This window comes from Rhineura floridana, chromosome 4, assembly GCF_030035675.1.
Source record: "Rhineura floridana isolate rRhiFlo1 chromosome 4, rRhiFlo1.hap2, whole genome shotgun sequence".
NCBI lineage: Eukaryota > Metazoa > Chordata > Lepidosauria > Squamata > Rhineuridae > Rhineura > Rhineura floridana.
The window spans coordinates 171,026,261-171,050,272 of record NC_084483.1 but is presented as its reverse complement, the minus strand read 5'-3'; the positions used below and the strand labels follow the sequence as shown (position 1 = coordinate 171,050,272).

General features: G+C 41.0%; 1 protein-coding gene across 9 annotated transcripts in view; it reads right to left on the bottom strand.

The window, feature by feature from the left end:
- Window positions 1–24,012, bottom strand: part of ESRRG (estrogen related receptor gamma) — a 791,879-nt gene that overhangs the window by 83,591 nt on the left and 684,276 nt on the right. For all 9 annotated transcript variants that reach the window (XM_061625191.1, XM_061625194.1, XM_061625192.1 and 6 more), the window contains one exon: window positions 13,283–13,444. In XM_061625191.1, the coding sequence (XP_061481175.1) occupies window positions 13,283–13,444 (162 nt within the window). The remainder of the gene's footprint in view (window positions 1–13,282; window positions 13,445–24,012) is intronic.

The following is a 24,012-nucleotide window of genomic DNA, read 5'->3' as shown; positions in this document are numbered from 1 at the left end:
GTAGCCTTGTTATAAACAGACAATGGTGAAATCTATCATTTGTACTATCAAACTCTTATATCAGATTTTTTTTTTAAAAAAATCCTGCTCTTCTTCTTCTTGCTCTTTCTCTACATTTTTTCTTTGTTTATATGTTATGGTTGCAGTCCTAAGTACAGTGCTTAAAACTTTAACGTATTAAGAAAAGAACATAACTATTGCCTTGCTGGAACAGATCAAGGTATACATAATCTAGCAAGATACTAGTAGAAGCTCACAAACAGGATTTTAACATGGCAATCATGTTTAACATGGCAGAATTGTTTGTCCTGGGATGGGCCATCACTCAGTGGTAGAACACATGCATTGCATATGAAAGGTCCCAGATTCAATCCCCAGCATCTCCAGGTAGGGCTGGAGAGCCCTGCCTGAAACCTGGAGAGCCACTGCCAGTCATTGTGGGCAGTACTTGGATAGATGGACCAAAGGTCTGGTTCAGTATAAGGCAGCTTCCTATGTTCCTAAACAGCATGTCAGTATGAAAAACAAAAACAGCCATTAAAAACAAAACGTCTCTGTATATAGAAAGTTTATTCAACTATCATAGCTAATGTCTTTGATAAGCCTATCTTCCGTTAGTGCTTAATCTTTGTTTTAAACATTCTAAGGCAGTGGTCATCCTCCACATCCTCTGAAAAACAAAAAGGAACCCTCACATTAATTATGGAATGTATACATAAGTTTGTTTCTTTTCCTTTTTGGTGTATCCTGAACTTTGATCAATGTCAGGTTCTAGCATTATGTAAATAGACTGATTTATTAACAACAACACCTAAACCTGCTGCTTTATCTTGCCCATATTCTTGCGTTGAACATTTGCCAATTTCTCAGAGCTCAGATGCTGGAACTTCAAGAATCTGCTGATTAGGACTTGATGGCTTTTGTCAGACCAGATTTAAGCAAGATGCCTAGATCATTTTAAAAAAAACACAACCTACTATGCACATTCCTGGTGGCTGGCTTCATATATAAATCAAGCCCTCTGCCTCTATGTGAACAGCACCAGAATACCAGGATGATGCACACCAAAGAGAGGGTACACAATGTACTAATGCCTCATACACAGATATGATGATCTAGTTTATATTCCAGGTGCATGGAACACCACAAGTTCTTACCTGCCATAGTAAATCAGGCCTCAGAATCTCTTAGGTCTTCCACAATATTAAAGGAAATCTGGTCATAATGCAGGGGTTAAAATCTCTTTTAGGCTCATAGGCACATTTGGACTTTTGAGTGCTATGGGCATCAGCCACTCTGATCACTTCTCTCCCCCCCTTTCCCCAGCTCAGGCCCCATTCCCCCAAGATACATAAAGGGAATTTGCTTTTCCACAGGATCTGGGTAAATGTCAGATTTAGTAGAATTAATCTGAGCCTTGAAAAACACTACAGTGTCACGTAGTGGGACAGAGCACCATTCTTCCAACTGCTTCTTTCAGGTCTGCACACTTTTCATGGGAAAAAAAGGGTAACCAGCCTCACCATCTCAAGACCAAGGGAGAAGTGAGGGGGGAGCTTGGAAGCTTCATGGGAAGACCCCAAGGGCACCATAGTGTCCATGTGATTCCATACTTGGTTAAGCATGCTCAAGTTGCAAAGAAATAAATGGTATTAAAGTGTGTCAAGAAAAGGCATCTCAAATTTGCACCTACAGCATATCTAATGTAAGAGCAGGGAAATTATTTTTAGAACAGATTCAACATGGCACTTGCATGTGGAATGTTCTGTATACTGTATTCAGTAATTCATGAATGATAAGTTCTAGTAAATTTCTGTTGAATCTGTTCTAAAAATAATTTCCCTGAGGTTGCCAAGGAAGAGGGCTAAATATCACACATTTATTTGAAGAAGTCAAAATTTTGGTTGCAGATCCCTAGTACAGATTACATTGGTCATGCAATCAAGAAGAACTGTTACACTGTCTGCAGACATTAAAGTACACCAGTCCCCACAATCCATAGCTGCCTAAGATGTCAGCTATTTTAGGACACTGGAATGCCAACACAAATCCAAACTGAATGAAATGTACAAATGTAGCCTTTCATCTTGCTAAAACATGAACAGGTATTTCATTCTTCATCTTCCCAACTCCCAAATTTAATATCTGTGAAAGGGAAGAAACATGACAGCTCTGCAAACTGCCTTGTCTATTAACTCATAAAGCAGTTAAGAGTGGAGTGTCTATGATATCCATGTACGCTTCACAGCACTGCAGTGAAAACATATCCCAAATCAGAGCTGGAGTGTGGGAAGGAGAGAATTGTGTGTGTGTGTATTGGAAGGTACAACTTCAGTGAATCCAAGGAAAGCTTGGTCATTTGATATATTCAGCCTCTTTCCAAAATGTTACTTTCAGTTACTGTTGCCTGAGGCATGGTGCATAAGCAAAGGATAAACTATTTTTGCTGTCTCTTCTCTGTGGAATGTGGGCAGCATATGGAAATATTAAACCAACACAGTATTTTCATAGGTGCATTAAGGGGGTACTTATATTTTCATGGCTTAGAGGTGAAAAGCTCCTAAAAATTAACAGTGCCAGAGGAAAACCCTTCAACCAGATCAATGATGTCATCCTGACAGAATTTATGACACTCTTTGGACTTCACAGAGATAAGGACTAAACTGCCCCACACAGGAATTTATACCACATACCACACTGGAGACAGTTTACATGCAACTTTATGCAACCCGAAAACACATGTAAGGTTAGGTTTTTTCTGGGTTGGGTCAGCACGCTCATGGCTCCAACAACCTCTCGAAGGCTTCAGGCCACTCTTTAGGAACATCAGCTTACTGCACGGGATATTGGACCAAGGAAAGGGTGAGATTTTTTGTGTCTGGATGCTGGTTATTTCAGAACTCTTGCCAGATACAGAAATCTGATTTCTATCTTTAAGTCTCGATACTCTTCAGGAAAGGTATATTTCATTATTATTTTTTCTCCTTTTCATTCTGGTGTGAATCTATTTCTTTGCAATCTTGGAAGTGATTATGTATAAGGTCTCTCAATGCTTTCATAGATTTAGAGGGTGTGATCACATTAGTTAGAATGCTGCCCATATTGATGACTGCAAATGAAATACTCTATTTTTCATATTTCCTCTTTCAATAAACCAATCTTTATTTTATCTTTTTAGTGTTTTCTTGGAGATATTCAAGGTGGAATTATACAACTAGAGCAAATGTGTGGGTTTTAATTCCAGCAAAAGGTCCTACTACATTCTCAAGTGTGTATTCTAGTCACTAGTGGAAAAGCATGCATTGGGTGTTCAAATGTACACATGCAACATCTTGGTGAAGAATGCGGGCAGTGGAGGCACTTTCTGACCACTAAAAACCTTAAGACTAAGTTATCTGTAGTGTGTGTAATGCTCAAGTGCCTGGAATATTGTGTACCTAGCTCTGAATGTATGTGATGCTCTTGTTATACTTCCATGCTTTCATCTTGTCACTGAATGTTTTAAGGTGGGAGGTGGGTCTAGGCAAATATTAAAATTGGAAAAATAAGTAAAAAGAAAAGTTTTCGTTGAACAAGTGTTGCTCCCTTTTTCCTTCCGCCCTTGGAAATGATCACTTCCATGAATGATTAAGGGCAAATTTTAGCCAAAATGTTCATGAGAATAGTGAAACCAGGTTAGAATAGTTTAGCTCTGGGTTGTTGACAGCAACTGGGCAGAACACTCCCCTTAGAAAATCAACGGGACTATTCCTGGGATTGTTAATACAATCCATGGTGACCTTAAATAAAAAATCCTACTTGGTTTTCAAGTAGCTCTTTTTCTTCTCTCCCACAAACCCCTGGAACCTTAATTTCTGTTGGAGTTTGGTATCTCATGGAAGGGAATGTGACCCAGATGGTTTTGATAACTGGATTTTTCACTGGGAAGGTTTACAACTCTGGGGATCAGCCAATTCCATGGAGTTGTCTAATTTATTCCCTCTCCTTTTAAAATTGATTATTTTTCCAGCTTCCTTGCTCCCTGGCAATACTTTCAGCCAATGGTTCTGGTGTGGCAAATGGACTAGGAAGAAGGAAAAAAATAATTCACATTGGTTAAAATTGAGGGTTTTTTATTGTCTTTGCTTTTAAAGGTTGTATAAGTTTGTGCAGTAATGTATGGCACAAGGTGCAGAATCACCTATGAGTGGAGTGAAACACTTCCTTAAAAAGAAAGGAGAAATAACAGCACTGGAATGCTTGGTTTGAAAGAAAGGGTCTTGTGTTTGGGGGGATGATTGATTTCACTTGTAAGAACCCTTGAAGGAGTTAACCAAGGCTTATGAATTGTATCATAAGGAATGTAAGCCCCCTTGCACTCAGAATGATGCAGCTGCTATTTGGGGGTTGTTTAATTTGTTGCAGGAATGCTAATTAAAATTAAAGGCTGCTAATGAGAAAGTAGACTTCCTGAAGGGATCAAATGAAGATTAAGGGATAGGTATAAATTTTTAGAGCAAAGGTTAGCAGCAGAAGAGGAAGAATTTGAGCAAGACAGGTTAGATTTTAAAATAGAAGAGGTAAGGTGGGCTGCTTCTCTCAGATCAATGGAGAAGAAACAAAATACAGCTGTATTTTTTGCCAAGAAAGCAAGCATAACAGCATTTTGCCAAGAAAGAAAGCGTAACAGTAGATTAGGTTATGAAGGACATGACATATGCCACTTTGGCTGCAAAGAACTTTGTAAAAAAATGCATATTCAACAGTTTAGTATGTAGAGTGTGAAGAATGCATAAAGGAGTTAGAACATCATTTAAAAGCACAGCAATGAATTATGTCTATTTACAGGAAATGGGGTTGCCACATCTGATTGTTCTGATGCACAACCTATACTCTAGACAAGAGGCTACTGTAAGGACAGAATATGGAGAAACCGACTGGTTCCCAGTCGGAAAGGGTGAGAAAGGGGTGTATTTTATCACCCTGTTTGTTTAATCTACCTGCAGAACATATCATACGGAAAGTGGGATTGGACCAAGATGAAGGAGGTGTGAAAATTGGAGGGAGAAATATCAATAATTTAAAATATGCAGATGATACCATGCTACTAGCACAAATCAGTAATGATATGAAAAGAATGCTGATGAAAAGTTAAAGAGGAAAGCACAAAAGCTGAACGTCAAGAAGACTAAAGTAATGACAACAGAAGATTTATGTAACTCTAAAGTTAACAATGAGGACACTGAAGTTGTGAAGGATTATCAATACCTTGGCACAATCATTAACCAAAATAGAGGCAATAGTCAAGAAATCAGAAAAAGGCTAGGACTGGGAGGGCAGCTATGAGAACTAGAAAAGGTCCACAAATGGAATGATGTGTCACTGAACACTAAAGTCAGGATCATTCAGACCATGGTATTCCCCATCTCTATGGATGGATGTGAAAGTTGGACAGTGAAAAAAGTGGGTAAGAATCAACTCATTTGAAATGTGGTATTGGAGGAGAGCTTTGTGCATACTATGGACTGCGAAAAAGACAAATAATTGGGTGTTAGAACAAATTAAACCAGAACTATCACTAGAAGCTAAAATGAGAAAATTGAGGTTTGGACACATAATGAGAAGACATGATTCACTAGAAAAGACCATAATACTGTGAAAAACAGAAGGGAGTAGTTAAAGAGAAAGGCCAAACAAGAGATGGATTGATTCCATAAAGGAAGCCACAGACCTGAACTTACAAGATCTAAACAGGGTGGTTTATAACAGATGCTCTTGGAGGTCACTGATTCATAGGGTTGCCATAAGTCATAATCGACTTGAAGGCATGCATACAACAACAACAACAACAACAGGAAAGTGTTAGGTGAAACTGAAGAAGAGAAGGAATTCTCATCTGTCCCTTTACTTTTACCTCTTCCCCCCAAGCTAGCTTCTGTTCCTCTCCCCTCCTACCCATTGCCCCCTCCTCTTCTGCTCCTTCTCTTTCCTTTCCTACTCCTCCCCTTCATTACAAAAGTCAGGAAGATTTCTCTTCAGGGAATTTACAGGGATAAGTAACACCTTCTGCCCCCAGTCAGGAATTAACACCTCCTGAAAACCCTAATTGAACATATGAAAGAGTTGAAACCATCGCTCCAGTGGTAGTTGCCACCCTGGGCTCCTGCTGGGAGGAAGGGTGGGATATATCAAATAATAAATAAAATAAATAAAAGTTAGGGACATGATAGAGACAGATGTGAATGAAAGGAGGCAGTACAAGCAAATTCAGAATATGGTAAGGCGGATATCTCTGCAAGCAAAAGCAGTGGTAGAGTGCACATGCCCTTAATCAATGAAACAGTTTTGAATTGGATTACACTAATGGATTCCATGCACCCCAGAGCTGATGCTCGTGAATTGTTCCAAGTTATTGTGGCTTTGAGGCTGATATAACAAGCATAGAAGTGGCAGTAGGATTAGTTCAGGGACCTACTGCAGATGAGTGGAGAATAGCCACGAGATCCACTTCATGCATTATAGCACTCAAAGCACACTTGAAATGACAGATGAAAGGGGAGAGGGATAACTGGAGAAAGAAAAGGAGCTAATTTCTTCTATTATTTATGCCAAACTATTAGAGAACACTGGAAGAAGGGGTTTGTCACATTCTTCCATGTTCTCTGAGTGGATGGGAGGAAAGGGAGTGCTCATAAAGGAGCCATTAGTTGATCCATTGTCTCCAACTCCACCCAAGTTTTAGTCTGACCCTGAGAGATGATAGGAAGAATTTGCCTTAATTGAAAGGCATCAATATATAGTTGTAATTGGGGAGAACCCCATACCCCAGATTGGCATTTGGTGTAAAGTTTGGATGGTAACCTGGCCTTCTTATTTTGCAAAATAAAATGATTGAAAATTGATTGCCATTGTTTCATAATCCAGTCTGGGATCAAAATTTGGAGGACTTCTAACAACAACAACAAAACAGTCATGGGAGGGCCCTCATTTTAACAGTGGCAACCCTACCTAATAATTATAAATTGAGGGAACACCAGGATCTCAAGTTTGATTTAATGCATTGCAAGACTGAAACATAATTCGAACTAAATAGTCCAGACAGACTCTATGAAATACAAACCCCCAGGTATCTCAAGGAAGTTGGGCATACCTTGATGCCCAAGTGCCACTCAACAAAAAGTTGTATCCTTGCCCCCAAATTCCAAAGCATAACCTCTGATTTATCAACATTAATATGCACACACATACCCCTGAAAGAAAGGCAATTTTTTATCCATTCACCTGCTGAGGAAATTACATGAGAAATCACTAGGGAAGCATTGGTTATAATTCAAAAGAGTGGCTTTAAAGCAAGCAGGGAGAAGGTGCAATTGGTGTGTAAAACTATGAAATACTTAGGAGTTCAGCTGGGAGAAGCAGGACATTCCCCAGATGCAAAGGAAACAGAAAGGCCATCTTGAAGCTACCCATCCCTACACATGTGCATTCCTTGTTTTCCAGGGACTTCATAGAGATGTTTGCGGAAAAAGCTAAACCTGTGTATAAACTGCTGGAAAAAGATAGATAGTGGGAGTGGGGACCAGAGCAGATGGAAGCCTTCAAAAGATTAAAGCAGGATTTGGCTTCTGTACCACCTCTCACTCATTTGGATTTGAAACTGATTTTTATTATTCAGATGGCTATTTCAGAGACATGCTTGGAAGCTACGCTGCTTCAGGAGCAGGCCAGGACTAAGAGAATAATTTGCTTCTAAAGGACCAGAGGAGGTAGAACAGTGATTTAGTCCTTGTGAGAAAGCTTGCTTAACATTGGTGTGGAGTCTGAAACTCTGGGAATTTATTAATGGAGGTTCAATGGTTATTGGGCAAACAGTATATTCCCCCATGAAGTATATAATTTCAGGGAAAATCCAGGAGGGACAAGTAAGTAATCCAAGAACAGCACAGTGGACTTTTGCCTTGGTAAACTGAGGCATAAGCTTCAAAAAAAGAAGCTAGAGATCCACCTGGCCCCTACGGTCTAATTGTAGAAAGGGAACAGCATATTTTCCCCTTCCCCGATAGCAGTGCAATCAATTGGTGAGTGAAATGGGCCAAAGCCCATGATATAGTACTACAGGAGGGTTTTGCTGTGTGGTATACTGATGGGTCATCTTATTATTAATGGGGGGTGCCCAGTTGAGGAAAGCTAGAGGAGTTGTTATATTCTAAAGCTACTACAGCCATCATTTGGATTCCTCATACTGCGGGGCATTCTAAGAAGCAGGATGAGCCTTCTAGATGGAAAAATTGGTTGATAGTAAAGGGGGCAATGACTTCCAGCCAACCCAGTGAATTTGTAACAACAGAAGCAGCTGCTCCTGTGACCACTCACAGTCAGACAGCAAAGGTGGAGATGTCTATTTTAGATCTGTCCACACATTACAGGAAGGAAACAGTGAAACTGAGCAGCTTACTGATGCAGGTAGGAACTCAACAGGAAGGTTAAAATTTTTGCAAGAGGTTGGTATCTGGTGCACAGTAGGAGTAGACCAAGTTAGGCAGTGAATATATCCAAAGTCAGTACAGCAGGGCAGGAGGGGTTATTCAGCTCGTGCATGAACAAGGACACAAAGGGAAACTTGATACCATAGGGTTAAGGAGGTGGGCTGCAGGGGGGGCAGTGATGAAGGCAGATGTAGATCACTGGTGTGATAATTGTCCTTCATGTGCCATGGTCAATGCACATGCCAAAGCACCTATACAGCATCAATGTATTGATGGCCCCTGAGCATGTTTACAAATTTATTTTACAAGGCCTCTCCTATTGATGTCACATGGCAATACATTTTATTTCATTGCAGTAGATGCCTTCGGGAAATTTGTGGAAGTCATTCCATGTAAAAATGCAACCGCAGCTACTACAGCCAAAGTGCTTTTCAATAATGTTTTCAGCAGCTGGGGTGTGCCTAAGATTCAGATCTAGGGTCGCATTTTGTAGGAGAAGTCATACAGGAATTGTGTTAAACACTTGGGATTAAGCAGCTGTTTCATATTGCCAGACATCTAGTTTCTTTGGGTCTTGTTAAGGGACCAATCGTGTACTGAAGTTTGTTGTTGTTCTTGCAAGGACTGGAATGAAAAACTCCCCCTAATTTTAATGGCAATGTGAAGTTCAAAAGCAGTGCATGATTACTCCCCTTTGCAAAGTATGAGTGGCAGGGCAAATGAGGATGCCAGAATCCTGGTGGTTGGGTATAGAATCATTTATTTATTTATTTATTGCATTTGTATACCACCCCATAGCCGAAGCTCTCTCTAACTTGAAATATATTTTAATTCTTTTTAATATTGTATTTTAGATTTTGTAACCTGTCCTGGGACCTATTGGTGAAGCATGGACAATAAATATTATTATTAATAATAACAACCAGGACTTTTACCTTTGGTCTAAATGCACTTCAGGATGTGACACTATGTACAAACGTTGATGTTATTCTGTATTATTAATTTAATTAATTAAAGAAATTTGTTAGTCACTTTTCTTCACAAAAGTGAACCCAAAGTGACTTATAATCAATAAAAAAGTTAAAACCATAATAAAAACTTAAAACAAAACAAAAAGTTAAAAACACATATATATTAACAGTGGTGGAACAACCCATCCCCTAAAAGAGTCTACAACATCAAGAGCCCTCCAACACCCCCCAAAATTAGGAGCCAAATACCTGGGATAAATGTTTTTCTGGTGCCTAAAAATAGATAATGATGGTGCCAGGCATGTCTCCCTGGGGAGAGAATTCCATAAGCGGGAGGCCACCACTGAGAAGGCCCACTCTTGTGTTGCCACCCTCTGCACCTCCCTCAGAGGGGGTACATGAAGAAGGGCCTCAGATGGTGAATGCAGAGTCCAGGTTTGTTCATATGGGGAGAGGCAGTCCTTGAGGTATTGGGGTCCTGAACTGTATAAGGCTTCATAGGTAAAAACCAGCACTTTGAATTTAGCCCAGAAACTAACTGGTAGCCAGTGTAGTTGTGCCAGAATTAATGTTATGTGCTCAGACCATCTTGCCCCAGTGAGCAATCTGGCTGCTGAATTCTGCACCAGCTTTAGTTTCCAAACTGTCTTCAACAGCAGCCCCATGTATAATGCATTGCAGTAATCTAGTTTAGCGGTTACCAGGCCATAGACAACAGAAGTCAGGCTCTGTCCAGATAGGGTCGTAGCTGGGCCACAAGACAAAGTTGATGGAAGGCACTCCTTGCTACTGAGGCCACTTGAGCCTCAAGTGGATCTAGGAGTACCCCCAAGCTATGCATTTATTATTCCCACTCTGTCCAGTAACTAAGCATTAGGCATGGGATGACGAAAGCAAAATATATTTATTAATACATTTAATAAGTAACACAATAAGACATCATTAACCCTACACTACCCTATCTATCTCTAAACCAGAACCTAACTATCACTACGCCCTATTCTCCAGAACCCTCTCTCTCAGATCAATTCCCTATCTAACTGTCAACTGTCATGTACTCAAATATAAACAACTATCTCACATTCTCTCAACCAATCACACTCAGCATTCACCAACATTCTATCTCACTCACTCCCCTCCCCTCCCTAATGACCTGCCATAAACACCAACATACATTTAAACATAGGTAACATCACAGACACCCTCCTGACTTCACAGAGATAAAACTTGCCAAAAACAGGAATGCAGACCACATGCCACACTGCAGACAGTAAGCTTATCTAAATAAATAAATAAATAAATATCTCTAAACCCATCTGGCAAAACCAGACCGTAACCCTATATTTCAAAGTATAGAGTTCTTTGTTCTTTCCCTCACATGTGTACTCTCCCTCTCCCAATTTACATACAACTCTATGCAACCCAAAAACAAATTTAAGGCTAGGTTTTGCTTGGGATATGTAAGCATGCTTGTGGCTCCAACGACCTCTTGAAGGCTTCATGTTACTCCTCTGGAACATCAGTTTACTGCACAGAATATCAAACCAAGGAAAGGGTGAGATTTTCTGTATCTGGATGCTGGATGCAGAAGGAAAGAGCTTAACTTTCGCCAGATACAGAAATCTTATTCCTCACTTTGAGTCTCAATAATCTTCAAGAAAGGTATATTTCACTATTATTTTCTTTGTTCTCTTTTTCTTTCTGGTGTGAATCTATTTCTTTGCAATCTTGGAAGTGATTAGGTGATTTCTCTTTCCTTTCACAGATTTAGAGTGTGTGATTGCATTCGTTAGATACCCGTATTGATGACTGTAAATGAAATACTGTATTTTTCCCTGTTTCTTCTTTATGTTACCTTTTGTGTATTTTCTTGGGGATATGGAGGGTGGAATCATACACACAACACAAGTGTGCAGATTTTAATTCCAGCAAAAGGTTCTACTATGCTATCAAGGGTACATTTTAATCTGTAGTGGAAACACACACATTGGGGGTTCAAATGTATATGTGTAACAAGCACTTTATGTTCATTAGCACTCCTTCAGATATGCACATCAGAAATGAATTTTGCTAAGGCAGAGTCCAGAGAAATAAAACCCTGCTTCCAAGGTAGAATTCAAAGGGGTCAAAGTGGGCCCAGCATACCTAGCTATTTTAAAGGGGAGGCATCCCACCTAGTTCTTATTATCTTGGAGTCTCTATATTTAACGTTTTTATGTATTATGCTAGCATTTAACTTTTTACTTGACTTAGCTTAAAGGAAAAAATACAAATACTTAAAATTAACTTTCAGTCTTTATTTTAAACCAACTCTAGAGAATGGAGGAATGTCCAGGACAGAGTTGGAAGATGCAGCAGGGGAAAGGGGGAAACTGGCAAAAATCATCTCTCCTTTTGCATTAATGGATGCCTCTAATGGTTCAAAAACTTATACCACAAGCACAAGCATGCAAATTGGATTCCTCTCTGTCTATTTCTATAACACACACCACTTAATAGACTACATCAAGCTTTACAATACCTCTAATTTTTTGTTGCACATTTGTTTGTGTTTTCTTTTCCCCTGGGCACTTAATACTGAACGATGAGCCACAATTTGACATACTACATTGGGTGCTTCATAGCATCTCTAGAGGACTATCACCTTGTGTTAAAATGCCATCCCTGACTACTTCTAAACTTAGGCTCAGTCTGCACAAGAGTCTATTTAATGCACGAGGAAATTCAAATACAAGCCTCACAAAAATTAGCTAGTACAACTAATACCATACAATGCTTTTAATCTGGGTATTCTGAATGAGTCATGTAACTAGCAGACATCTGTTCTACCGTGACGTGAAAGAAGTAGCTTTGTCTAAAGCATCATCTAGATTGGGCGTGTGAATTGTAAGCTCTAGCACATGGCAGTGAGCCTTTTCCAGCCAGCAGGCAAGATCCTGGGCTCCCCCCTGCTTGCGGGCTTTGACAAGTGGGCAGCATGACTTGACCATGACATCAGGAGACCCATTTTTCCTTTTCAGCACAACTTGCATTTAAGCCACATTACAAAGGAAGTTCCAAGCAGGGCTTGAGGTCACCACCCATCACCTGATTGGCAGTGACTTCAAGCTCTGCTTTCATCAGTGATTGGCTCCACTGGGGAGTATAGTTGCTGATTTTCCTGAACTCCCGGAATTGTTTATTCATCCTGAAAGCAAAGGATAACAATTATCTCTTCTTTTTAGTCAATTATCCCCCCAATTATCTTATTCCCAATTCCCAATAGCCACTCCTAATAGATTTGTTTTGTTTTTGTAAAAAATGAGGTGCCAGTACTCATACTTTGACAAAAGTGCTGTGGGTGCCAGAACAAAATGGCTACCACAGGCAACAACAACAAAAAGAGGTGATGGTACTCTGTACTAGTGAGTACTGTCACAAAAAAGCACTGCTCTTATTATACATTCCCATTGTACTCCTCTGTTTTCTCGACCCCCTTCAGAAGTATTGCTCAAGCAATGTATCAACACAGGAATGGGGCTGCGCCAACTAGTCCCTCCCACCACTGATACTGCACACTCCAACTTGCCTCATCCATTTGTATCTGTGCAGCAGATTCACATTCACAACTGGCAATAAGTATTATAGAAACAATATGGGCTACAAACCAGTATATATTTACTAAGGTTGAAGGTTTTTCTGAAATTAGTGGGGTTTCCCATCTATTATAATGAGTATTACAAAATTTGCTACCTACAGAAACTATATAGAAATAACTAAGCATAGACAAAATATAATAAGTAATTAGAACATGTGTAATGATTTTTAACAGACAGAAATCATATGACATATATGTGTATACTTTACCTGGAATATGTTTGGCCCATCCAATGATGACCACCAACTCTCTGTCCGCCAGGTCGCAAAGAGTAGTGAGGGCCTTGATGTCACTGTCTGGCACAGTGGGGTCAGGCATGGCATAGATCTTCTCTGGTTCAGCTACCAGCAAATGAGACACAATCTTGTTATCTGTAAAGTAGGATCAAAGCTCATGTTACTACTAATCACCCTTTTTTAATGTTAAGAACTGATTTTTATTCCACTGACTATAGAAGACTTAGACAAATAATAAATTTTGCTCTGTATAACATTTGCATTGTAACTGTTCGTTTGGGGATGTAGCTTCGTCTACTGAAATCAATGAGAATATTATTTACTTCATTCAGATTGGGTATGAACATATATAACTTTATATACAACACTCATGAGAACCAGTGTGATGTTGTGAAGTGTTGGATTGGGATAGGGAAACCAAGGTTCAAATTTCCACGCATTGATGAAGTTATAGGAACACACTCTCTCTCAACCTAGCCCATCTCACAGGGACACTGAGAGGACAATTGAGGTAAGGACCATATATGCTAATGTGAGCCTAAAGGAAGGGAGGAATTAAAATGAAAATGAATTTATTATTAAATAACAACAACAACCGCCCTTTACCAGCAGGTCCCAGGATAGGTTACAAAAGTTTAAAATTCAATTTTAACAACAGCTAAAACTAGGGATTAGGGAGTGGGATTCAATCAGTTCAAATTTAAAGCTGAATTTATCAAATTTGCACTTTCTGAAACTATATGAGAAGCAAAACACAGCTATCCTTTGAAACTTGAACTTATCTGCATTTTCCAATGCAGTTCTCCAACCAAGCAATGTTTACCAAAATGCATGTATCTGGGGAAAGTGTGCATAAAAATGTAATATATTAGTGAAAATAATATACAAAAATGTATTATATTAGGAAAAACGGCTTGCAAAATCATGTACATTAGCCAAAACCTGTATCCAAAATTGTGTTTATTAGGGAAAATGTGCACTAAAATGCTCTAGAATTTTCACAAAGATCTTAAAAAAAAATTGCAAATTGCTACAGAAATGTGTAGAACTGAATTTAAGATTGGAAAAATGAGAAACTGAGGGAATGGAAATTGAAAGATCCTTCCATCCCTAGTTGAAACAAATTACACTCACAGGAATAGGGTGCTGGTCGTAGTAGTGATGGAAATAACAATTTATCAGAGCAGGTTTGGTATCAGTGGTTGGCAGTAGCGGAGGATCCAATACCAACTGATGTCCCCAAAATCACTGCAGACATCTTTACACTACTTTTTCTTTTTATGGTAGGGATTGCATGCTCATGTTTGCAAGTGCACATGCAGCAAGGATGCAGGGTCATAAACTGACTAAGACTACACGGTTTGAAGACGTAGCAGCCCCGATTATTCCTTTTTTCGCTGACTTACCCAGGCCTCTAATACACACACTGCCTATCATAAGGACAGACATTTTGCTAGCCATTGGATATACAGGTCACAATTATAAGAATGAACTATCTGAACAATTGGACTGAGAGCCATAGGGATTCTTTTTTACTAGAAACTAAGCGATCATCTGCCAAGGAGATTGTGGTCCATGGAATGTTGCCACCATATAAGGTTGGACTTTTGTTTATTTATTTGATTTATATCTCACCCCTCCTCCCAACAGGAGCCCAGGGTGGCAAACAAAAGTACTAAAAACACTCTAAAACATCATAAAAACAGACTTTAAAATATATTACAACAAAACACCTTTCATCATAAATGAAAACAAAACATATTTTTTAAAAAATATTTACAAACATCTTTAATGATGATATGTCTTGATGACACTTGGGATCCTTCAAGCAAATCCATGCTTCTATGAACATATGAAAAATATAATTTTTCACTTGGGAATGGCTGATAAGAACAACCTGGATAACATGGAAAAGGATGAATTCTACAATTTTCAGTAGCTGCCTCCCGTTAGCATTTTCCATCTCAGAAACCAGATATTTCATAATCTGAATAATTCAGTCTACAATGTTTTACAGCCTGTAGTCTTCTGTTAAGTGTTCAGCTTCACTAATAAAAAAAAATCTTAAAACAAACGAAAAGAACAGAAAGAAACAAATCTGAATGGTGCAAGCACAGTTGATTCCAGCTTAAAAGTTTCATGGTAATTAGCAAGCTCTATGCCATGGCACGCTACTGGGTCATGATGCATGTTGAAGTGTGCCATGAAAAATAAGAATGCTAGGAGCTTTGCAAGCCAACCCCTCTTCCCAGCACCCACGAATACCCCAGCCACAGCCCAGACACCTCACTCCCCACAGGCCCAAGCACACATCTAGGCACAGTGAAACATAGGCACTTGCAAACACACCTACCCACCCAGGCACTGCCAAACAAACACAGAGGCACTTCCCCCGCATCCCCAGGCACCCCCAAATACACCCCACACTCCCAGGCACCCCCAACAATCCCCACACCCCAGGCATCCCCAAACATACACTACTGTCACCCAAGGACTCCCAATCAACCGCCCAGGGACTCCCAAACACAGACAGACACAAACACCAGGCACTCCCAAACACACACAGACAGGCACTCCCACACACACACAGGCACCCCTAAATACACATACACCAGGGACTCCCAAACACACACCACCACCACCCAGGGATTCCCCCACACACAGAGAGGATTCCCAAACACCCCAGGTACCTCACTCTCCTTGTCAACTCTCTTTGCAATACCCCCAGTGCCTCCAGGAGTTGGTGCACGCCACAGCTTCCTCTTCTTCCCCCCTCAAACAGGTTGTACAGCTTCCTCCTCTTCCCCCATGACAAGTCATCAAGATGCCTCCTGTGCATGTGGCGTGGTAGCAATGCTGAGGTGTGGCAGAGGCGCCCTGGCTTGTTACTCCACAGTTTGTGCAGGCCACTGCCCAATTGTTTTGCTGCTCACTTTGGCACTCGCTCTGCTGCTCCCCTCAAGTTGGCCAGCTTCCCATAATACACAAACAGGTTGTAAAGCTCCCCCACATGTGTCGCAAAGCTCCCCCCCCCCGTAGGTCACCAACCTTCCTGCTTTGGAGACTTCACAGTAGTGTTGCTGAGGTCTCCTGGAGCTACCCCAGCCTGTTGCTCCGCAGTTCCCCCAGGCTGCCTGCTCCCTGCTGTCCAGGTCATCATGCTGTAGTTTGCAGTGCCACAGAACATAGTGCCACCTGTCTGTGGTGCAACAAACTGCAGCGTGCCGGATTCAGGGCTTATAAAAATATATATCTATGGTTAGATGCAAAAGGGCACCGCCTATGAAGTAGAAACACAGAGATCTCTCACATGTGGTGTTGCATAGCTATTAATCCAAGTGGTATTAATCCCAATGCATTATAAGCAATTTCCTCTTCATTAGGACAATTTAGTACAATTTCTTATTTCATGCACTTTCTTAGATGACTAACTTAGATGACTACTGATGTCTGCAACAGTAGATGAAAAATTAAGCAATTATCTTTTTATTTATTATTACATTTCTGTACCACTTTACATTTCCAACCCTCCCCCCGAACACTAAGCGGTTTACACAGGGCCGGCTTCAGGCATGCGGAGGCCCTTGGGCATCAGCTTGCCCTGGCCCCCTGGTGGGTGGGTGTGCACGCACGTGCATACCCACGCACACGCAGCCCCCCTACCTGTCTAGTCTTTACCATTGCCCTTAATGAAGATGGCGGCCGCGGTTTCCCTAAGGGGAATGGAGCCTCTGCTGCCATCTTTGTTGATGGCACATGTGTGTGCTACGCGTGCACATCTCTGCCATCAACTAAGATGGTGGCAGCGGCTTCAGTACCTTAGGGAAGCTGCAGCCGCCATCTTCATTAAGGGCAATGCTAAAAAGCAGACTGACAGGTAAGTGGGGGGCGTGGGGGGTGCAGATCACGGAAGGGGAGCGAAGGGCCCCTCAGGGACTCCTGTAGCTCCGGGGCCCTCGGGCCAGTGCCCAACCTGGCCACTCTTTAGAATTGGCCCAGGGTTTACAACTATCTTAAAACATCAAATAGAGTATATATATGATTGCAAATGAAAACATAATACAAATTACAGTAAAGAATCACATGTAAAGCAGCATAATTAATAGAAAAACAAAATGTTCTCTTAAACATAAAACTACAGATACAAAATACAATAAAAATTCCACACAGCAATTAAACAAAATCACCAAGACAGAAGTTGCCCCCACACTTCTGCCCCCCAGTGTTGTTGTTACGTGCCTTCAAGTCGATTACAACTTATGGTGACCCTATGAATCAGCGACCTCCAAGAGCATCTGTCATGAACCACCCTGTTCAGATCTTGTAAGTTCAGGTCTGTGGCTTCCTTTATGGAATCAATCCATCTCTTCTTTGGCCTTCCTCTTTTTCTACTCCCTTTTGTTTTTCCCTGCATTATTGTCTTTTCTAGAGAATCATATCTTCTCATGATGTGTCCAAAGTATGATAACCTCAGTTTCATCATGTTAGCTTCTAGTGACAGTTCTGGTTTAATTTGTTCTAACACCCAATAATTTGTCTTTTTCGCAGTCCATGGTATGCGCAAAGGTCTTCTCCAACACCACATTTCAAATGAGTTGATTTTTCTCTTATCCACCTTTTTCACTGTCCAACTTTCACATCCATACATAGAGATGGGGAATACCATGGTCTGAATGATCCTGACTTTGGTGTTCAGTGATACATCTTTGCATTTGAGGACTTTTTCTAGTTCTTTCATAGCTGCCCTCCCCAGTCCTAGCCTTCTTCTGATTTCTTGACTATTGTCTCCATTTTGGTTAATGACTGTGCCGAGGTATTGATAATCCTTGACAAGTTCAATGTCCTCATTGTCAACTGTAAAGTTACATAAATCTTCTTGCTTTTGTGCTTTCCTCTTTAACTTTCATCAGCATTCATTTCAAATCATTACTGGTTTCTGCTAAGAGTATGGTATCATCTGCATATCTTAAATTATGTTTCTCCCTCCAATTTCCACACCTCCTTCATCTTGGTCCAATCCTGCTTTCCGTATGATATGTTCTGGGTACAGATTAAACAAATAGAGTGATAAAATACACCCGTCTCACACCCTTTCCTATGGGGAACCAATCGGTTTCTCCATATTCTGTCCTTACAGTAGCCTCTTGTCCAGAGTATAGGTTGCGCATCAGGACAATCAGATGCTGTGGCACCTCCATTTCTTTTAAAGCATTCCATAGTTTTTCATGATCTACACAGTCAAAGGCTTTGCTGTAGTCTATAAAGCACAGGGTGATTTTCTTCTGAAATTCCTTGCTCCGTTCCATTATCCAACGTATGTTCGCGATATGATCTCTGGTGCCTCTCCCCTTTCTAAATCCAGATTGGACGTCTGGCATTTCTTGCTCCATATATGGTAAGAGCCTTTGTTGTAGAGTCTTGAGCATTACTTTACTTGCATGGGATATTAAGGCAATAGTTCGATAATTACTGCATTCTCTGGGATTCCCTTTCTTTGGAAGAGGAATATATATTGAAAGCTTCCAGTCTGTGGTCCATTGTTTAGTTTTCCATATTTCTTGACAAATATTTGTCAAAATTTGGACAGATTCAGTCTCAGTAGCTTGTAGCAACTCTATTGGTATGCCGTCTATTCCTGGTGATTTGTTTCTTCCAAGAATTTTAAGAGTAGCTTTCACCTCACATTCTATAATTTCTGGTTCTTCATCACACGGTTCCTCCATGAACGAATCTGTAATTCTTGCATCTCTTTTATGGAGTTCTTCAGTGTATTGCTTCCATCTTCCTTTTATTTCATCTCGGTCAGTCAGTGTGTTTCCCTGTTGATTATTCAACATCCCTACTCGTGGTTTAAATTTCCCTTTCATTTCTCTAATCTTTTGGAATAGGGCTCTTGTTCTTCCCATTTTGTTGTCCTTTTCTATTTCTATACAGTAACTATTGTAATAGATTTCTTTGACCCTACATACTAGTCGTTGTATAGTTGCATTTAGGGTTCTGACTGTGTTTCTATCTCCTTTTGCTTTTGTTTTCCTTCTCTCTTTAACCATTTTAAGAGTTTCTTCAGTCATCCATTGAGGTCTTTCTCTCTTTTTAACCAGAGGTATTGTCTTTTTGCATTCTTCCCTGATAATGTCCCTGACTTCAGTCCATAGTTCTTCTGGTTCTCTGTCAACTAAGTTTAAAGCCTCAAATCTGTTCCTTCTTTGATCTTCATATTCTTCTGGGATGTTATTTAAATGGTATTTTGGCATTATGAGTGCTTTGTTCTTCTTCTTTAGCTTTACTCTGATTTTCGATACGATCAGTTCATGATCTGTACCGCAGTCTGCTCCTGGTCTTGTTTTTGCACAAAGTATGGAACTTCTCCATCTTCTGTTTTCAATTATATAATCAATTTGATTCCTATATTGACCATCTGGTGATGTCCATGTGTACAGTCGTCTTTTTGGTTGCTCAAAAAATGTGTTGGCAAGAAACAAATCATTGGCTTCACAGAATTCAATAAGTCTTTCTCCTGCTTCATTTCTGCCACCTAAGCCCCATTTCCCCACAATTCCTACTTCTTCTCTGTTCCGTACGTTTGCATTCCAGTCCCCCATGATTATCATCATATCTTGTTTTGGTGTGTGATCAATTTCCTCCTGTACTTCTTCGTAAAAGCTCTCCAATTCTTCTTCTTCTGCGTTTGATGTTGGAGCATAGACTTTGATGATGGTTATGTTAATAGGTTTCCCGTTTAATCTCATTGATATCACTCGCTCAGACCTTGTGTTGTAGCTCCTAATTGCTTTTGCTACATCACTTCTCACTATTAAAGCAACCCTGTTTCTTCTTGATTTCTCATTTCCTGCATAAAATATTTTGTAGTTGCCGATTGAAAATGTCCCATTCCAGTCCATTTTAATTCACTCACGCCAAGTATTGTAATGTTGATACACTCCATTTCTTGCTTGACAATTTCTAACTTTCCCTGGTTCATGCTTCTCACATTCCATGTTCCTATTGTGTGCGTCGTACAACTCCAGACTCTCCTTTCGCATCTGTAACCTCTCTCAAACCCATCCTTAGCAATCTTCTGCTTACAAACCACTTACAACCCTCATTCTCTCAAGCATTGCAACCAACCCATAACATAGCTAATCCTCAGCCAACCATTTCTCACACAGCAAACATCTGGTCTTGTCCTGTTCAGAGCAGGATCCACGAGGCCGAGACACAGGTGCAATTAACTCTTGTTTTATTAAAGTAATGGATACATCAAAAGCAGTGCGCTTCATAAGAATCTCTACGCTAGGTCACTAGAATTCCCTAACTATACTCTAGACATGCTCTGCAACGTGTGAAGGAAGTTGACTCAGCAGCTTAAACCGGAAAGCTGCAGTCTTAAGTAGGGAAAGTCTTTGATCATAATCTCTGACTCCTGCGCAAGTCCGACCTCTGTCCTGTCCGTTTCTTACGGCGTCGCAAACGGAGTGATGGGGGGCGTGCCTCCAGCGGCTCATCCAAGAGAACCGGCTCCTTAGCAACAGGCTCTAGGTCAGGGGGCAGAGACGCACTTGGAGGCTCCCTCGAGCCGCTCAGTGAAGAGGGAGTTAAAGCACGCACAGAGGCAACCTCAGACGGTTCCTCTGATCTGTCTGGGGCTGGTGCGCTCTCTTCTTCGGATATCGCGCCATCCGTGGGAATTGACCCGAACTCAGCCTCACACTCCCTCCCAAGGTCTTGTTGAGACTCCACCACTCCTGCGTCTTCCGTGCCTCTTGGCAGCTGGGGAGTCTGAAGCTCATGTCTTCCCTCTCCCAAGCCCTTGTGGGCGAGCAGAGGCTCAACAGGTCTACCAAAAAAAGAAAACCACCTGGCCAGGGATGTAGCCATCCAGGGTCTCAGACCATTTACTTTTTCAGGAGCCAAGAGGGTCCCTATTTCTCCAGAAAATAGACTGAGCAATAGCGCCCTCCCCAAACTCCAAGCGGCTGATTATTTATATTTGAAGTTAGTGAAGTCATACATACAATCACCAAAAAGCTTCCCTGCCTCACGGAAAGAACATTTAAGTGCAGAGTCTTAAATCATTTAACTGCACCACTGCTAGCAGTTGTTGCTTGCTGTCCTCTTGGGAGTCTTTCATTTTGATCCCATATTGTAGCAGTAGTGCAGATGCTCAAAAAAATCCACAGGTGTACTGTAGCTTGAACTTTCACAGGCAAATCACCAGTATTGAGAATTGCATTAACTTTGAGCTTGGTGATGTCACCACGGAAGAGAGAGACCTTCTCATTCAAATGGGGAAAACAGTTTCTTCGGGTTGTCTGACCCGGGCACTTTTTACTATTTCTTTCCATGTTGGTGTTTGTTTCAATTTGATGAAATCCCTGGTGTAATAATGCTCTCACCTCTGTTCATTATTCAGGCCTTTCAGAAATGATTTAGCCTCCAGTACGTGGCTGCCATGGCCAACAGAGGAGCAGCTGCTCAGTACTGGATGCTCCTTTCAAACACCCATGCACTGGCACCTTGCAAACAGGGGCCCTGCCTCCACTACACATCCCCTTCCTTCCACTCCTGTGCAACATTCTAGGGCAGCTTCCCCAGACCCTCAACAACTTCCCAAATGCTCCAAGCAAGCTCATTTCACAGGAACATGAGGAAGCCTGGCATGGTTTCAAGAAAGAGGGCAAAGGGATGGGTGGGAAGTTGGTTGCTCTGGGCTCTCAGCCAGCTGCCCTGGCTGGTTCCTTAGCAGGGGACAGAAATTATTCTCCCTTATTTATAACACCTGGTATTTAGGTGGCAGAGTAGGAGAAGGTTGCTTGTGCAGCTGCTGCTGTTTGCTGTCCCAATAACACACATCCTGTTGTATGTATCTAACACATTATGTTCTCTGGAGCAGCCAGGTGCCATGAAACACTGATGCTGCCACAAGCCCCATGGAGAACTCTTGGCAGGACTGCTCTGAGGAAGAAGAGCCTTGGGATTCAGGGGAGGGGCCCAGTGGTCTGTGCACTGTGGATGAGGATGTTGGGGAGCAGCCCCATAGTCTGCCCATTGACAGCCACATCCCTGAGGGAGATGCTGACACCACTTAAGGGGTTGAGCCACTGGCCCCTCTGATCACACCGCCCACAGAGGCCAAGTCCAACCCCTGCACCAAGCCCACCTACAGCTCAGGAGGGGATGTCAGAGGCAGGGCCAAAGTACAACTTGGCAGTCATCTCTGCCCAGTCACCTCAGACATGTCATCAGTGGTGCAGGCACAAACAAACTGAGCCTATTAGCCAGCCTATCCATACAAGTGCTCACTTGCAGACTTCCGGGAAGGGTGACTTCGCTTGTGCCTGCTTTTGAGATGGGCTCCCGCCTCAAAAGAAGCTTATTCAGATATAAATCAGTCAGAACATTTTTTTTTTGACTGATGAAATTTCTCCCGGGCACGGAGAAACGTAGAGATCAACCTCAAAAGCCTGTTTTTGTTGGGAGGACTGGATTTCATTAATTTATGAGAAAAGGTCCAGCCAGCAATGCCGGATGGACTTCCGAACAAGCTCTATCTGATTAATGCGATACGTTTATCTTTTCTTCAAAGAGAAAACGGACTAACAGGCAAGCACCCTTCTTTCTATTATTTTTTTTACTTGGTTTAAATTGTTGCAGCAAAAAGAGATTTGTCAAATGAATCAGCTTTAAAGAACTTCTGGGTGAGCTATAACTCTTCTCTGTTATTCACGAAATTAACAGCTTATCTCTGTTTCTATTGCAAAAAGCTGTCCTGGAAGTGCATTCTAAAGATATAGACAGAAGAGGGATTTCTATTCCAAGGAACATTATATTGTCTGGGACTATTCTCTTTTTGGTCTATTTTATTTTGACGAATCTGCTTCTTCACGACGCCACTAACTGTTTTGATGCTGGGAACTAAATTTGTTTTGTGTTCTTGAACATAGAGAGATAAGGCAGGCTGCTCTGTTTATACTGTGATGTCATCAAGCCTGGTATATTAACCCAATTGTTGCTGAAATAAGAAGTGGTTCTTCTTTATTTTTGTTTTGTTTTGTTTTCGTGGTTTTAAAAATGGCAATCAAGAAAGTGGCTGAGAATCTGGAAGTAATTATGTTTCAGAAAATAATGGATGAGATTGAGATAACGAAACAAACCCTGTGACAGGGCAGTAAGGAGCTGAAAATTGAACTGAGCAAAATGACGCAGGAGCTTAAAGAAATAGGGGATCCTGTGAGAGAGGAGAATGAGATCAGAGATGAGAAAAGAAAAAATAAAGGGAAGATACAAGCCCTGGAGATTGGAACAAATGTGGAATTGGAAAAAGATCTGGAGTTTATGGATATTAGAAATAAAATCTACTGTTTGGAATTTAACGTTATCTCTGAAGAAATTAATGAAGATATTAGAGATAAAGTTATCAATGGCTTGGATAATCTTCTGGACTGGAATGACGTGATGGAGCTTGATATAGAGAAAATCTATGGAATTAACTGCAGCCATGTGACAATGGAAAAACTCTCAAGAGATGAGCCAGTGCATTTTGTAAAAAAGAAGAACACAGATATGACTTTACAACAATATTTCAGCAACTTATTCAGAATTGATGGCAAGAAAATATTTGGGATAGAGGAAATTCCCATCAGACTCTTATTATATGACTATGGCTATGACAGCAAGATTATTATGGAATACTGATAATGGAA